The 16,648-nt window shown below is 52.3% G+C and overlaps 6 protein-coding genes across 6 annotated transcripts; 4 read left to right on the forward strand and 2 right to left on the reverse strand.

The window, feature by feature from the left end:
• Positions 1 to 247: 247 nt before the first annotated feature.
• On the forward strand, positions 248 to 1,573 carry PODANS_1_11090 (uncharacterized protein; the record flags this gene model as incomplete). The annotated part of the gene is made up of 4 exons (XM_001908737.1): positions 248 to 488; positions 554 to 927; positions 1,000 to 1,419; positions 1,475 to 1,573. The coding sequence occupies 4 exons, from the start codon at positions 248 to 250 to the stop codon at positions 1,571 to 1,573; spliced, it is 1,134 nt and encodes a 377-aa protein (XP_001908772.1).
• Positions 1,574 to 3,148: 1,575 nt separating this feature from the next.
• On the reverse strand, positions 3,149 to 5,674 carry PODANS_1_11100 (uncharacterized protein; the record flags this gene model as incomplete). Its single annotated transcript, XM_001908738.1, has 2 exons — positions 3,149 to 4,132; positions 4,187 to 5,674. The coding sequence occupies 2 exons, from the start codon at positions 5,672 to 5,674 to the stop codon at positions 3,149 to 3,151; spliced, it is 2,472 nt and encodes an 823-aa protein (XP_001908773.1).
• Positions 5,675 to 7,268: 1,594 nt separating this feature from the next.
• PODANS_1_11110 (uncharacterized protein) lies at positions 7,269 to 9,360 on the forward strand (the record flags this gene model as incomplete). Its single annotated transcript, XM_001908739.1, has 5 exons — positions 7,269 to 7,326; positions 7,528 to 7,836; positions 7,893 to 8,155; positions 8,208 to 8,709; positions 8,771 to 9,360. The coding sequence occupies 5 exons, from the start codon at positions 7,269 to 7,271 to the stop codon at positions 9,358 to 9,360; spliced, it is 1,722 nt and encodes a 573-aa protein (XP_001908774.1).
• A 1,017-nt stretch (positions 9,361 to 10,377) lies between these two features.
• On the reverse strand, positions 10,378 to 12,048 carry PODANS_1_11120 (uncharacterized protein; the record flags this gene model as incomplete). The annotated part of the gene is made up of 1 exon (XM_001908740.1): positions 10,378 to 12,048. One exon carries the CDS (start codon positions 12,046 to 12,048, stop codon positions 10,378 to 10,380), a length of 1,671 nt encoding a protein of 556 aa, XP_001908775.1.
• Positions 12,049 to 13,702: 1,654 nt separating this feature from the next.
• PODANS_1_11130 (uncharacterized protein) lies at positions 13,703 to 15,273 on the forward strand (the record flags this gene model as incomplete). The annotated part of the gene is made up of 3 exons (XM_001908741.1): positions 13,703 to 14,031; positions 14,085 to 14,142; positions 14,194 to 15,273. Coding segments are annotated over 3 exons (1,467 nt in total), but the record flags the coding sequence as incomplete, so codon positions are not given.
• Positions 15,274 to 15,602: 329 nt separating this feature from the next.
• On the forward strand, positions 15,603 to 16,633 carry PODANS_1_11140 (uncharacterized protein; the record flags this gene model as incomplete). The annotated part of the gene is made up of 3 exons (XM_001908742.1): positions 15,603 to 15,734; positions 15,816 to 16,562; positions 16,625 to 16,633. The coding sequence occupies 3 exons, from the start codon at positions 15,603 to 15,605 to the stop codon at positions 16,631 to 16,633; spliced, it is 888 nt and encodes a 295-aa protein (XP_001908777.1).
• Positions 16,634 to 16,648: the final 15 nt, after the last annotated feature.

Below are 16,648 nucleotides of genomic sequence, written 5' to 3' on the forward strand. Positions count from 1 at the left end.
CTCGGTGCAGATCTCACATTTTGAAGTTGTACAACAGAGAGACGGGGAAGAAAAAGAAAAAAAGGACCTGACCTGAAAGCGGCAGGCAACTGGAAGGCAAGGCAAGGTCACCGCGATAAGCACCCTTATCGGCTGCAAGCAACTGGACTGGTCTGGGTGGGTTGCCAGGCAAGGCATCCCTGCAAAGCTACGCTAAACGGCAAGCGCAGCGAAACGCGCGCCTGGTCAAAGGACTCTTCTCAAAAAGATGCTGGCCGTGTGCCCCTCACTCTGTCTGCTGACATTGGGCGCTCTCTCGCCCACACCACCGCCAATTTACAACATCGATCCCGCACCGCCAGCGACCGCGCAAACGAGCGCACCCGTCTCCAGAATGGCCAGAGTCTATGCCGATGTCAACCAGAACATGCCCAGGAGCTACTGGGACTATGATTCTGTCAATATCAGCTGGGGCGCTCTCGAAAACTACGAAGTTGTTCGCAAGATCGGTCAGTCATTTTAACCCTCCTTCCAAACAACGATTCGCTGACCCCCCACACTCCCCCCTCCCCAGGCCGCGGCAAGTACTCGGAGGTCTTCGAGGGAATAAACGTCGTCAACTATCAAAAATGCGTCATCAAGGTGCTCAAGCCCGTAAAAAAGAAGAAGATCAAGCGCGAGATCAAGATCCTGCAGAACCTGGCAGGCGGCCCCAACATCGTCGCCCTGCTCGACGTGGTTAGGGACTCGCAGAGCAAAACCCCATCGCTCATCTTCGAGTTTGTCAACAACACCGACTTCCGAACCCTCTACCCCAAGTTTGTCGACATCGACGTCCGCTACTACATTTACGAGCTCCTCAAGGCCCTCGACTACTGCCACAGCAAGGGCATCATGCACCGCGACGTGAAGCCTCATAACGTTATGATCGATCATGAGAACAGAAAGGCACGACCACCATCAATCAAAACACCTCTGGCTCTCTCTCTAACCTGACCACTACTGACACTCTCTCAATAGTTGCGCCTCATCGATTGGGGTCTCGCCGAATTCTACCACCCCGGCACCGAGTACAACGTGCGCGTTGCCTCGCGCTACTTCAAGGGTCCCGAGCTTCTCGTCGACTACCAGGAATACGATTACAGCCTGGACATGTGGAGCCTGGGCGCCATGTTCGCCTCCATGATCTTCCGCAAGGAGCCGTTTTTCCACGGCCAGAGCAACGCCGATCAGCTCGTCAAGATCGCCAAGGTGCTCGGCACCGACGACCTGTTTGACTACTTAGACAAGTACGAGATCGAGCTGGACACACAGTACGATGACATTCTGGGCCGTTTCCAAAAGAAGCCCTGGCACAGCTTTGTCAATGCAGATAATCAACGATTCGTCTCGAATGAGGCGATTGATTTCCTCGACAAGCTGCTTCGATACGACCATGCGGTAGGTTTTTGTTTACCGTGATGAGATGTCATCCGATGCTAATGGTAAAATAAAGGAACGTCTCACCGCCAAGGAAGCCATGGCCCACCCCTACTTTGCGCCAATTCGCGATGAGGGCATCCTCCAGCGCTATCTCGCCGGCGAAGCAATCTAGTTGATACGTAAGGACGATCCGGTCAGAAAATTTTGGTCACCTGCCATCCCGGACGCGGATGACTCGTGGGCTTGCTGAGGAGTGGAAAGCGGCTGGAAGGAAGGCAGGACATCCTCCCCAAGTAGCAGCCAAGCGCAGAGAGGAAATTTGATTTTGATACCAGGGCTGCTGCTGCTGGAGTCGAGACCGGGGGAGGCGGACATGCCGAGGTTGGGGGGAGGGGGGGAAAGTAACTGTGGGTGGGTGTGAGGAGATGGGAGATTGAGGAGAATGAAGAGAGAGAGAGAGAAAGAAACACAACTTGAATAAAGTAGTTAGTGAAATATCGTTTGGTGCGATTAGAAATGGCAAGGAGTATGGGATTCGTGGTTTTTTTTTTTTTGATTTGGGGGTGTGGTAATTCTTTCCTCTATATGTGAGGCGAGGGAGTGTGGAGGAAGGATAGGGTAGGGTAGCGAATGGATGTGTTGGTTTATTTCAGGGGCTGTTGACACTCCTGAGCTGTGTCATGTTGCATTTATGACAAGGTATATTTACCACCCTGAACTACCTATCAGGTTTGTCTCTCTGTCTGTCCTTTGAATACCAGCCCTAAATCACAGCACAACCTGGTTCTACAAGTCTGGAAGGGCCAGGCTTGTGGCCGAGTCGGGACCAAGGAATATGCAAAGACGCTGTGGTAAAAGAGTTATGAGCTCATGGAAGATGTGAAGTAAGTTAATAACTGGACTGTGGGGTGAGTCGTGGGATGGTAATTAGCTGTGAGATATCAGCTGTGAGATATCAGCTGTGAGATATCAGCTGTGAGATATCAGCTGTGAAATATCAGCTGTGAAATATCAACTCTGAAATATCGGCTTTGAAATTTTGGCTGCGAAAAGATAGCTGTGAAATAATTACTGGGAAAAGTGAGTGGTGGATTGAGAGGTGTGAAAAAAAGGGTTATGAAAAAGCTGCTGAAAAATTACTAGGGAAAAAGTAATTGTGAAAGACTACGGTGGAAAGAGCAGTAATAAAGAACCATCATAAAAGATTGCTATAAAGAATTGATGTGAGATAGTGGCTACCTGTAGCTGTACATATGAAGTGTTGAATGGAACCGAGAGCCGAATGCTGTGAAGTGATTCCTGTGGGAAGGTAGTTGAACACCATGTGTGGTGACAGTATCTACTACGACTGTGTGAAAAGGGACGGGTTGAAATAATTATTGCTTCCAAACAAGAGGTGTTGATGGTTGCAAAATAGAGCAGTGAACTATTAACTGTGAATCAAGAGGGTGTGAATTGAAAGCTGCGAAATAAATGGCTGTGAAGTAAGAGGTGTGAGAGAATAGCTGTCAAGTAAGCAGCTGGAATGGATAGAATGAGAGCCCAGGAGATAAAACAAGACTTGCGAAATTACAAAACCGCAAGCAGACTATCCCTCTGATTCTCCAATCCGTAATGCTGTATCCAGCCCATAGCCAGCTGTAGGGTAGGCAAAGTCACTTTCTCTCATAGTTCAGATCAATCTAGACCATCACCTATGTTCGCTCATCAACACTTATCTCTCCACACCCCTCTCAATATCGCACCATTACGCCTCAATCCCCCTCGCAGCATTCAAAATCCTACTCTCAATAATATCAACCCACCTCTCCGCATTCGTCCAATCCTCCTGATCAATACTCTCCATCAAACCCGGGAACACCGCCCCGGAGTACCCCGTCCACAATCCCGGAGCAAACACCACGTGTTTGAACCACGGCCTGTTGTCCAGCCCTTCCTCATACAAGAAGCTACGCTCGAGGTACTTATACTTGGTGTTGGCCTTGCGAACCGCGCAATGATGGCGGATCTTACGAGGCAGATCCCACCAGGGGATTTCGTCGTTTTCTGAGATGTGTCGAAGCTCATCGGCTAGGAGATCAAGATGGTAGGCGTGGTAGGTGAGGGTTTGAAGGGCTTCATGGAGGCGAGTAAGGGATTTGCGGAAGGTTTTGGGGGTGTGTTTGGATGTGGTGGAAACAGAAACAGGGGAGGAAATGTTGCGGGTGGAGGAGCGAAGTTCAAACATTTCTTCGTCGGTTACGCTTGCCGAAAGGACTTCGGCTGGGGGGATGAAGTAGGCGTCCAGCTTGTCTTCGACCTTGTGGACGTATTCGGCCAGAGCCTTGGCGTAGTCCTCAGCACCAAAGGGGATGACAGGGAGGTTGGCGATTTCCGCTACTAGAATACCAAGAACCTGGGCCATGGTTCTGTGGTAAAGAAAGTCAGGATCCCCAAACTTTTGCATCCAGTGGAAGCTGTCGTAGTTGGAGTGATAATGGTACACAGGGCTGTCGCGGTCATTGTCGAACCCAATGTCGATGGAGGGAATGCCAGCAAAGTCTTGGAAGGCAGTGAAGTCGCTGCCACTTCCCATTGTTTTGATTTTCTTGTCCCAGAGATCATACACGGTCTGGCCGGGGCGTGTTTGGTTGGCTGATCCAACAAGGGAAGTGGCTGTATAGATAACCTTGTTGAGGATAGGAGAGGCCGCGACGGCGAGGCGCTTGCCTCTCACGCCGACATCGGTGTTCTGTCGAGGGTTAGCATTGGTACAACACAGAACACAACGAACTGATCAGCATACCACATAGGCGACACTCGCGTGCTTGAGCCAGGGGAGGTATTCCTCCACCCACTCCGTTGAGCCAACCAAACCATACTCCTCACCGTCCCAGCTAGCAAAGACAACAGTCCGGCGAGGTTTCCAGCCACGCTTGAGTGCTTCTCCAAAAGCACGCATGGCCTCGTTCAAGACTGCCGATCCACTGTTCGGATCGCCGGCGCCTCCTGCAACCCAAGCATCACGATGATTTCCAACAACAACAACCTCATCGGGAATGGTACCATTAATCACACCAATGACATTCCAGATCGGGGTGTACACGTATTCTTGCTCGTTGTAGAGGTTTACAACGACGTCATCTGGAGTAGGTCCGATGTTGTACTCCACGCCCTTGTACCCTAGGCCGGTGTTACGTGTCCACCACTGGTTGAAGTCCTTCGCTTTCGGGCCATGACCGTTGAGGGCCTTGAGAATGGGAAGGGCATCGGCGTAAGAGATCGGGAGGGACGGAATGCTGGGGATGGCTGTTTCGACCGGTCTGCGAGGAGCCTCTGGCTTTGACGGATACCCAGGCGTAGTTGGATCACCCGGGGCGACACTGAGAAACTGGGTGCTGCCTCGTTGAACACTGCTGGGTTGGCGTGCCGGTCCTTCAGGGTATGTAGGAACCCCTTTTTCGTCGGTGACTTCTCCATCATCCCCAGGATCGCTGTACAAAATAACGCCAATCATTCCGAGCTCCTGGGCACGCTTGACCTTGAGCCCTCTGAAAATTCCACCATAACGGGCAATGGCAATCTTTCCCTTGAGTGTGATGTTGGCAGCAAGAAGGTCCTCGAAATCTTGGTATGTGCCGTAGTTGACATAGACGACTGGTGCAGTGACGTTTCCCGAAGCAGAGTATCCGTGAAAGGTTGGCACACTGTTGGCAAGCCCACTAGTGGGATCCTCCTCGATAACATCCTCAACCAGCGAGGCTTCGTACGTCACTTCGTATTCCTTTTCTCCATCCTGTTCCTTCTTCTCCTTTCCCTTCAAAAGGGCGAGTCTGTGGTCGAGAGGGTAGTTGATGTAGACAACATACTCGTTGATCTCAGACTTGATGCCCCACTCTTCCCACTTTTGTTTGGTCGACAGAGCCTGCGAATAGTTTTTACCGGCGAGGTGAGGTCCTGAGGTGTAATAGCGGCTCCATTGCATGGCGCTTTCGCTACTGGGAACGTCGCGAAGGATTTGCCTCAACTCGTCCTGGTCGACCTGGTTGCGTCCAGGCCAGGTTTGTCCATCCTGTCCATCCCGCCCCGAGATATACCAGTTACCGGACAAGATGGATCCCAAAGGCGCTATGAGAGTCCATATGAGGGTTGAGGCGAGGGCTATAGTGCAGAAACGGCGAAGCACCGAGCGAGGCTGAGGCCGTGGGCGTGGCGGTACGTAGATATAATTATCGGGAAATGGATGGACACTTTGTGTCTTGTTCATCTTGAGCGGCTCGTTTTCGGACGCCATGATGGTAGTTCTGTTTTCATGATGAGACTTGATCTATGAGAAAGGCTGACATTTGGCAGTCACTTACAAGTCAACTTAACGCCAAGACAGCAGATGCATCTCACCGACAGATATCGAGTATCGAGTGGTAAACAAAGAGATGGAAGCAGACGTTGAATTAAGCACTGATGAGCAAACCCTGTGGCGAGCTCTGATCGCGTATCTCATCCCAGCTGTGAATGGTGGCTGATCAATCACTCAATGCTGTCGAGGCAGTCGTTGACGCAACCACGGGAGCTGCCGGTGTGATTGTAGTATACAGTGTAGAACGACTTTCGCAGACTGTGCCTAGACTTGGTGGGTCTGGGGGACCCCCGCTTCCGAACGGCTCGCTAATTTTCCGTGTTCAACATCGACGTTCAAGTTGACTTCTTCTTCTCACTGACGCTTAATAGGCACTTGCTCGGTTCCTGTAGCGCTGTATAAGGACCGCTGTATGTCCCCTCAAGAGGTCTCAAGCAATTTTCTGGCTGCCATCTCATGTGTTGTCTCTCATCCCCGCCTCTCACGAAAACATCTTCCAACATCAAGAAACTTCTGCGGTTAGCGGCGGAAGGCGCACTGAAGGTTCCCCGGTTGCACTGCGGCCGCCCCCCATGCAGTGAGCTGGTTCGGTGTGGGAGATGTCAAAAAACGCCCTGTTTCTGTCTCGACGGTGTGTTACCCCTCTTTACTTTTATGTCCGCTGACCTTTGGCACCAACCTGTCTCACCGGGGCATCAATTGAATGATATCTCTGGTTCGGTACCTACGCAGTAAGGTACTCTGTTGTAAGTGCCATCTTCTTGAGTTCGTCTTGAATGACGAAGGTGGAACCGTCAGTGGCGAATGAGGGTTCATCCCAGCCCGTCCGATCACGGAGTGGGGCGTCGACCGGTGCCGTTCCGGCCATCCTCTCAGTGCTCTTTTTCCAGCGGCCTTTGACACCGTAAAATGCCCATGCCACCATCTTTTTTCCGCCTTCTGCAGGTCATTGATATCCGTTGCTGCAGAACGTGATCCTCCTGCCTAAAGCACGCCCTGCAGAATGCCACCCTAGACCTCCTAACCTCCTCGTCTCGAACAGCCAACGGCCTCTCTTCCTACCATCTGGGCCGAACTCACACTCGCCGGCCATCCGACTCAACCAGCCTCTCCCCGGCCGCCGGTTTACTGATCTAGGACTAGTCATCTGCCCGGATCCGCTCCCGCTTCGAAACTGTGTTTGTCAGCCTTCCCACCCTTGCCTCAGTTCTCGGATAAGGCAAATCAAGGCCTGCAGAGTCACTCGCCGTCTCTTCCTCTCATACATAAAACTATTTTGTGCCCCCCCCCTGCCTTCTGCAGTCTTTCCCCCATTTGTTTTGTTCCTTTCTCGGGACTTTTTGTATACCAATTCCTCTCATTTGGAGAGCATAGACTTAGTTTCAAGAGAGTCTTATTTTGCCTCCCGATCCGTGGCATACGTCTTACACACATCAGTGGAGCCAACTGTGACATCTCGAGGCCACTGCCTCTCAGAAACTCAGAACTCAACTCCGTCGTTCTTCTGATCTACTAGGCATAATCGTACACCATGACTAGTCATAAGAATGATGGGCCAAAGCTGCCTGTGCAGCAGCTGGCCATTCTCGGTAAGTCACTTGCCCTTCTAGATCTTTACATGTCGTTCACCGGCCTAGAGTAGTGGAGCAAGAGGGCCCGTTGCCCAATAATACCCTCCGAGTCAGCTAGGCTTGGCAGACATCAACAACTGCTGCTTGACGATCACTGTTCATCTCATAGCCGGGTACCGCTTCCGCTCTCTTCATAGTATGCTGACATTCATCATATAGCCATTGCCAGGTTCGCCGAGCCCCTTGCACTCACCTCAGTCTTCCCCTATCTTCCAGAGATGATCGCCAGCTTTGGGGTAGAGAAGAATGAGGTTGCAAGATGGGCAGGTCTTACCGGTGCCATATTCTCTATAAGCCAGAGCTGTACGGCTGTGGCATGGGGACGGGCGTCAGATAAATTTGGAAGGAAACCCATCATCCTGATAGGGTTGCTCAGCACGATGATTTGCTTTCTTGTCTGGGGTATGTCGACAAGCTTGCCCATGGCCATCACCGCAAGAGCTATCATGGGAAGCGGCAACGGCAATGGTAAGTACCTACACCCAATTCTGTGTTTTCTGTCACACCACTAACAACGTCACCAGTTGGCATCATCAGAACCATGGTAGCCGAAATGGTGCCGGAAAGAGTTCTTCAGCCCAAAGCCTTCTCGCTCATGCCCCTTGTGTGGTCAATAGGCTCTGTCTTTGGGCCTGCCTTTGGTGGCTTCTTTGCTCAACCTGCCAAGCAGTTTCCCGACGTTTTTGGAAACATTGAGTTCTTCAAGACTTACCCCTTTGCTTTGCCAAATATCATGGCATGCTGTGTGTTTTTCATTTCTTTCATGACCGGGTTGTTGTTCCTCAAGGTTCGTCTCATTGCCCCTTTCAAATCACCACATAGACTAACAGCCACAAAAGGAAACACTCGAAAGCAAACGCAACAAACGCGACTGGGGCCTCGAGCTCGGCGAGAAACTAACTCGTCCCTTCCACCGCTCCAAGCGTACCAAGAATCTCAGGAGGCGCTCCTTTGTTGACAGCGAGGCATCTGCCCCTCTGCTTGCCCAGTCCGCCATGTCAAGCAGCTCTTCGCACTTGGAATCCAAGCACTCCGATCCAGTATCGATGAAGGACATTTTCGCCCCTCAGACGTCGATAAACCTCATCTGCTACACCTTCTTGGCTCTTCACTCAGTAGCGTACGACCAAGTCCTGCCTGTGTTCCTCAACTACCCCCGTGTGATCCCTGACGAGCACAACACCTCCCTCCCGTTCAAGTTCACCGGTGGCTTCGGCCTCAGCTCGGACAAAATCGGCACAATCTACACGGTCTATGGCATCTCCTGTGGAGTGATTCAGTTTTTCCTGTTTCCCAAGCTGTGTGCCAAGTTTGGTGTGCTGGGAATCTACCGCTTTGCCAGTAAGCACCCTATTATTTCTCCCTTCCCTAGTCCTTTCGTAGTTACTGACTTCTTGCATAGCCGTCGTATTCCCTATAATATACTTCTTGACGCCCTACACAGTTCTCGTCCAGGATACCACCGCTCGGTACATCTTCTTCTTGACCATCATGCTGGTCAAAGGATTTGTCGTTATTGTCGCCTTCCCTTGCACCACCATCCTCCTGACCAACTCTGCTACCTCCCTCCGGATCCTTGGGACCTTGAACGGAGTAGCGACGACCTTTTCCGGACTAGGGAGAGCTGCGGGGCCCGCCGCTGCCGGTGCGGTCTTCAGCTGGGGCGTGCAGAGAGGATACATGATTGCAGCGTGGTGGTTCCTGGGGTTAATCGCCTTGATGGGGACGATCCCGCCTTGGTTTATTATCGAAGGTGATGGCCCTACCGCTTCCTCGACAGCCACATCAACTTCCACCTCTGACGGGGAAGAAGAGAGCCTGCTCCAGCGTGACGACGACGACGATAGCAGCGTTGACGGGTACGACGAAGTAGCTGTTTTAGAAGCATTGGAGGGCGAGGAGTCAGAATCGGAGACTGAGCCCGGGAAGGAAAGGAAAAAGAGGACAACGAACGGGAGTTATGGAACAATGAATAATGGGACAGCGAGTTGAATGAAATATCATGATGGATGAAGAGACGGGAAAAGAAACGATAGAGCATACGAAGGAAAGAAGGTCATGACTGAACGGGTGTGTGTTTCTTTTGGCTGATGATACCAGATTTCTTTTTTTCTTTCGGCATATCCATCAAGCATATGACATATCACCTGGGCGGTGTTTTGGGGATAAGGAGTTTAAAAAGTTTTGCTGTTTTGGTTGTTTGAATAGAAGGAATGAATTGTCTTTTCACCATAACTCATCCTGGTACCTTACCGACCACAACCACCACCAGCTTGCTCCTTCCTTAACAGCAGGAGCAACAACAATGGTTTATGTATTAGGTCAACCATGCAATATTCAACAGGACAGCAGCACATTCTGGCGTAGCCAAGCGGTCAGCCTACTGGCCGAGGGCAAGCCCTCCCCCCTCCCCCTCGGTTTCGCTCAGCCCCAGAGCTTCCTGTTCGAATCCTCGTAAAATCAAATGGTTTTCGGCGCCGGAACACCACAATCAAATAAAGTGTGGATGTTGGCGAGCTTTTTGATTTTTATTGATCACTGGTGAAAGATAGGATAACGAGCTGTTTCTTTCTTTTGAGTGATCTTTCTATATCACTTGTTTTTGAAGTTGACTTTTTCATGACTGTTGGGTTGTACGGACAGATGCATCCGGCGGTTTGGTACGCTGTATGATGGGATTGGAACCACAATCAACTACTCGGCAGGTCGGTAGATAACCGGTGAAGGAATGAAGCAAGAGGAGAGATATCTCGATATTCAAGATAAATAACCTGTGATATCACATGAACAGCTTCTACGACCGAGTATCTCCTAATCTACCGTCTAACTAAAACCACTCGCTCAAGCTATGTTACAAACCCCTTCCCCCAAGAAGAAAATCTACACACATTTTCCCCCCAAAGGTGATATATGTAATGTGTTCCCCATCTAGATATCTCACCCATCTACCTACCATCTGTTAACCACCCAATCTAAAAATACCGACATTATACAATCCCCATCCCCCCATTATCTACCCCTGCCTTTCCCCCCATCAATCACCACCTCCCCATTCCCCCCCCCCAACAAGGAAACCCTAACCGTAACCCCCTCCTTAGGCCTCAAAACCAACCTCCACATCTTCCACTCCTCCGGATCAGCCGTCTCATAATCCCTTCCAAACTCAAACTCGCTCAGCAGCACACATAACAAAATCTTCATCTCCGTCTCGGCAAACTTCCGCCCAATACACCCCCTCGGCCCCTGCAAAAAAGTCATAAACGCGTTCGGCACCACACTCGGCGGCAAATCATCCCACCTGTCCGGGTCAAACTCATCCGCCGTTTCCCCCCAGTAGCACGGAAGCCGGTTGATCGTGTTGGCAAGCACGTAGATCACAGTTCCACCCGGGACTTTGTACCGACCCAAAGTGTCGTCCGCGATGGACTGCCTTACTGTCATGGGGATCGGGGGGATGTATCTCAGTGATTCCCTGCAGACGTTGTCCATGAAGGGGAGCTTATCCGGGTCTACGGACGCCAAAAGACGAGGATCGTGGCGGGTGGAGGCGTCAAACAAAAAGGGCATGTGCTCCCGGATTTCCTCACGGAGTTTGCTCTGAATTTCAGGGTGCGTCGACAAAAGGTGAACAGTCCACGCCACCGCCGTGGCAGTGGTGTCATGTCCCGCCCCCAGAAACGTCATGATCTGATCCCGCATCGTGTCAAACGACAGCCCCTCCTCCCCGTTCTCCTTGAGCTTCTTATTCTCTTTCGCAATCAGAGCAAGGATGTCCTTCTTGCCGATGTTGTTCTCCGCCTCGTCGAGCTTGGTGGTGATGATCTCGGTTGCTTTGTCGAGGATGATACCCCGGGAGGTTTCCATGTCGCGATTCATCTTGGAGGGGATGTGCTTCGAGGCAGGGATGAAAGCTTGCATTCCGTGGAGGAGGCGAGAAAAGAGGTCAAAGGCGAAGACGAGGCGGTAGGCCTCGCGGATGGGGACGTCAGGGTCCTCGAGGGAGTTGATGTCGTATCCGAAACCGGCCTTGCCGATGATGTCGAGGGTGCAGCGGTTTAGCCATTCCAACGCCTCGAACGATTTGACCCTGAGGTGGGAGGTGGTCATCTCCTCCTTCCAGAGCTTGGCCATGATGAGGGACTTTTCCCAAAAGATGGGCGTGAGCGAGCGGATAGCGCCGATGGAGAAGCCGGCTGTGAGGGCCTTGCGCTGGACGACGTGGTCGGTGCCTTCGGCGAGGAGGATGCCCTCACCAAGAATGCGGACCATCCAGAGCTTGGCCCGAACGGGCTTGGGGTAGTTGTACGGGTTCTTCACCGTCATGTGCTTGAGGGCTTCGTCGTCGGCGACGGACAGTCTCTCGGCGCCAAAGGGGAAGTAGTAGCGGATGATGGGACCGAGCTCCTTGTGCCAGCGACGCTGGGGGACGCCGCACTCCTCGGTGATGATGGTGAAGAACTGCCCTATGAGAGGGTTACCCGGGACTGTGGGAACGTGTCTCAGCTCCGAGAAGTAGATTGGGTAAAGATAGCTCAGCCAGACGAAAAGGTAGAAGGGGATTGCTGCTGCCAACGCTGTCCCGACAGTCTGGGCCAGAGGCAGGTCGAATTTCTTCGCGACACCGATGGATGCTGCTGTGGTTACCGCCAGCATGGGGCCGAGAGTGACTTTTGAGGCCATGGTTACCGAAGCGATATTCGGTGTTCAACGGCCGAGAGATGGAGTATCGGAACTGGAAGAACTGAAGCGAAGCATAGAGTTGAACGCCGGTTAGGTCCAAACCCCCAGAAGATGAGATACACTGCGAGGTTGTGATGCCGAAACCAGAATTCCAACGGTAACGGGCATACCGTTATATACATCATGCCTGCTGGCCTTCAGAATCCAGGAGCTTGGTTCGCCGTGGCGACGTTCAAGATTGAGGGCTTTCCATGGCGCTAGGCGAGGCCGGTGTATGCCGCAAGTTTGACCTGAAGGATCTATTTACATGCCGTTACCCAAAAGCATGGCCTAGAACAGACCTAGAGCAGTATTGTCTGAATCATGTCCGCCAGAGTCAGTGTCAACGCCGGTGTGGAGTCTGTGTGCTAGTGGGCTAGCTTGAGCGTTCTCGTACCACGGAATCCGGTATAACCGTTGGTTTAGACTTGAGCCGATGACCTGTGTGTCGGTACTGAAGTTGACATACGGGCTCCTTGATTACCCCTGAAAGCAGTCATTCAGTTACAGTCAGGCATCATGAGCTGAACCTGGGGTTCGGCGTGTGCGCTGTGTTCTTCGAAACAAGGTGGCACTTTAAAGACAGCCCTTGAATATTCTCATCGTCGTTTCTGTTGAACTGCCTGCAGGCTTGGTAAGGGTTGACGGTTATTCAGCCGTCGAGTGGCGCACCTAGTTTAGGCGATCCCCTGTGACCGCTCCCAACGAGATAAAGCCGTTGTCGACCGAAAATACCGGCCTCCTAGACTGACGAGAGCTTTATCGACATGGAAAGCGACCATACCTGCTGCCTCTGGTAGCTTCTCCCGGGTCAGATCTCAGGATTTGAAAGAGGCCGAAAACATGACCCATGACCAGAATTTCCGGCTCCCTGAACGTCGAGTGAATCTTGACTGTTTCACTCAACCCCCGAGTCCCTTCTCCTCCTCATGATGGCTTCTCTGAGTAACGTTCTTCATATCATCATGTGCTTTCGAAAGCGCCAGCCCTCTCATGATGAGAGCCCAATACCAGACATCCCCCCCGAGATTCCCATGCCGGCATGTCAAGACAGCAACCGCCCCAGCAGCTTTGGCGGCCTAGTCAGCCAACACAACCTCCAAAGAATCGGCATCCCACCCCTCAAAACCGAGTCCACCACCAACAATGACAAGCTCTCAGCCGTCTCACGCGTGTCCGGTGCGACCCGGAATCCCCCACCGATTCGCACGCCACAGGAGATGGCCAACGTACCCAAGAACGTGCTCCTAGAAGAAGTCCTTGGCGGCCTGCGGCAACTAGCCGCGTCCCCGACCCCCTTGACACCTACCAGTGTTCGACGAAAGTACCCGATTTCCATGACTGAGCAGCGACATCCAGGGAAACCTGACGCAAAAATCCATTGGAGCACAAAGCCATTTGAGGTTCCGAGGGACGCAGTGACCCCGGAACTTCCCATGTCGGAGAAGGGTGACCCTCTGGCAGAGGCCCGTTATGTCTCTGGTATTCCTCTGGCGTGCCTGATGGCTGGGCTGATGTTTGCGGTGTTTTTGACTTCGATTGATAGAACGATTATATCAACGGTGGGTGGAACATGATGCTATCTAGTATTTTCTTCCTCTACTGACCTTTGTAGGCTATTCCGAATATTACCGAGGAGTTCAAGTCGACGCCGGATATTGGCTGGTATGGCTCAGCATATATGCTCACAGCCTGTGCCTTTCAGCCCATGTTTGGTCGCATCTATACGATTTTCTCTGTTAAAGTCTCGTATCTGGTAGCCGTGTTTCTCTTTGAACTTGGATCGTTACTCTGCGGTATATCAAAGACGTCCATGACTTTGATCATCGGGCGAGCCATTGCAGGGCTGGGGTGTGCAGGCATCCTCACTGGGAGTTTCGTTGTCGTTTCAACCACGATTCCGTTGCATTTGCGGCCTGTTTTCATTGCTATTGTTGGGCTAATGTAAGTGATCATCACCACGAGGTTCTCTTCGCTGCTCATCTGACCCTATTCAGGTTTGGGATCGGTGCTTCCCTTGGACCCCTGCTGGGTGGTGTTTTTACAGACTTGGTGGTGAGTATCTGGCAACCGATGTATTTGTCGAGAAGATACTGACAACTCGAGACATGGCGATGGTGCTTCTACATCAACCTCCCCGTTGGCGGTGCCACCGCCGCGGCCATGATGATTTTCTTTCATCCAGCAAAGAACAAGGGAGCCAACCGGCCATTCTGGCAACGTATCTTGGCCTTGGATATCCTTGGAAATGCGCTTCTCCTGGCGGCGTCCATCATGCTCTTCCTGGCGCTCGAGTACACAACCCAGGGGGTGGCCTGGTCAAGTGCAGAGGTTATCGGACTCTTGACTGGGTGTGGCGTCGTGGCCGTCATCTTCATGGCGTGGCAATGGTGGAAAGGAGATGAGGCGCTGATGCCGCCTCGGATTGTCACTCAGCGTACGGTGGCTGCTTCTTGCGGCATGGCGTTCATGACCTATGGTGCGCTCATCAACCTGACCTTCTTCTTGCCCATCTGGTTCCAAGCAATCAAGGATGACAGCGCTATTGGTTCGGGTGTCAACATGATCCCCTACTTTTTGGTAAACGCCTTCTTTTCGCTCTTGGCTGGCATATTTGTCACCAGGATCGGTTACGTCACGCCTCCAGCCGTGATTGGAAGTGCTATCGGTACTATTGGTCTTGGATTGCTGACGCTCTTGAATCCGCGCACCACGACGGGGCAGTGGGTGGGCTACGAGATGGTGTGCAGTGTAGGGTTTGGCATGTCGATCCAACAGGGATTCACAGCTGTTCAGACGGTACTTGCGGAGGACGACATGGCGGTTGGAACAGCAGCGGTGGTGGCTTCGCAGTCGTTGGGAGGCGCCATCATCCTATCGATCGGAAACAGCGTGTTTCAACACCAGCTCTTGAAGGCATCAGAGGCTAATATCCTGCCCGGAGTCGACATCAAGAAGCTTATCGATGTGGGCGCAGCTTCATTCCATAATCTTGTACTGGATGATGAGCTGCCATTAATGTTGGAGGTGTACAATGCTGCACTGCGATTGGTGTTTATTGTGGGCATCCCCATGGGTGCAATGGCTGCCATCATTTCGTGCTTCCTCGAGTTCAAGTCAGTCAAGGCGAACAAGGAGGGTGATGTGGCGAAAAATCGTGCCGAGGATGTCGCGCAAAAAGCGTAAGAAAACAATGATATGAGGGAATTTGTGTTTGTATATGATCAGGTATTTGATGAATAGGAAAGCTTGAGATTCATTGCACGAGGGAAACGCGATATCACGTGTGGCCGGCTGTGCTCCGGAATGGGTGCAGCTGTCAACTCTTGGCATCTGCAAGGTCGCTGCTCTTGGGTGGATCAAAGAAGCTGGGCCGGTGGGGCTCTCTTTTTATCGATATCAACCGGGCAAGGCTACGATTACCTTTCTGGAAGCTCCGTCACCTTTCCAAACTAGAGCCAATTCACCCGATCCGCGACAGCTTCATCACACTCTCCCACACCACAATATCCACGATGGACGACCGATCGCTCACCAAGCGCATCCAGACGCTGCACAAGGCTGCTGCGAAAGAGCCTCCATCCGTGGTCCTCCAGTTGCTGGAGGAGTTGAAGAAGGAGCCTGCCCCGACTGAAGAGCAGCTTCGTGTAAGACCTCTCTCCTGTCCCTGCCGCGGCGGGCGGGCGGGTTGACTTTTTTGGCCACTCTGTTGATCATATTGCCCGCAGTCCACCAAAGCCGGCGTCGTCGTCGGTAAAATGCGATCAAACACCAACAAAGACATCGCGAGATTGGCTACCGAGATCGTGTCCAAGTGGAGGAAGAACGTCGACTCGGCCAAGGACAAGCGCAAGGTTGAACTCGCCAAGGACTCGCCCACCCCGAAGAGCGTCAGCTCGCCTCTCCCTCCATCATCATCTTCCAACAAGCCATACGAGGGCGATACCGAGAGACGGCATTTCAAGACGGACAAGGTAGATCTCAAGCGCACCGGTCATCAAGCTCGCGACGGCTGTATCGGCGTTCTTTACAACGGCCTGGCATACAGGGCCACAGAGTCTGTCGAGGAGGTTGTTAGACTCGCCATGGAGGTGGAGGCTGCCGCTTTCAGAGTTTTCAAGGGCGACACGCCAGAGTATCGCCAAAAGATTCGCGGCCTCATGACCAGTTTGAAGCGCAAGGACAACCCTGCCTTGGGAAAGCGCGTGCGATCCGGAGCCATCACGCCGGACACGTTTGTCAAGATGACGGACGTTGAGCTTGCCTCGGATGCCCAGCGTGCCGAGGACGAGAAGCTGCAGCAGGAGAACATGAAGAAGGCGCAGGTGCCCATGGCGGAGAAGTCGATCAGTGATGCTCTCAAGTGTGGCAAGTGCGGGCAGAAGAAGGTATCGTACAGCCAGGCTCAGACTAGGTCTGCTGATGAGCCGATGACGACATTTTGCGAATGCACTGTGTGCGGTAACAGGTGGAAGGTAAGTTTTCACTTCGACAGCCTTGCGTCAAGTGGTTCTCGCGTGCTAACAGATGGCAACAGTTCTCCTAGCGAGCAAGGCGGTTT

The sequence above is a fragment of the Podospora anserina genome, chromosome 1, assembly GCF_000226545.1.
Source record: "Podospora anserina S mat+ genomic DNA chromosome 1, supercontig 2".
NCBI lineage: Eukaryota > Fungi > Ascomycota > Sordariomycetes > Sordariales > Podosporaceae > Podospora > Podospora anserina.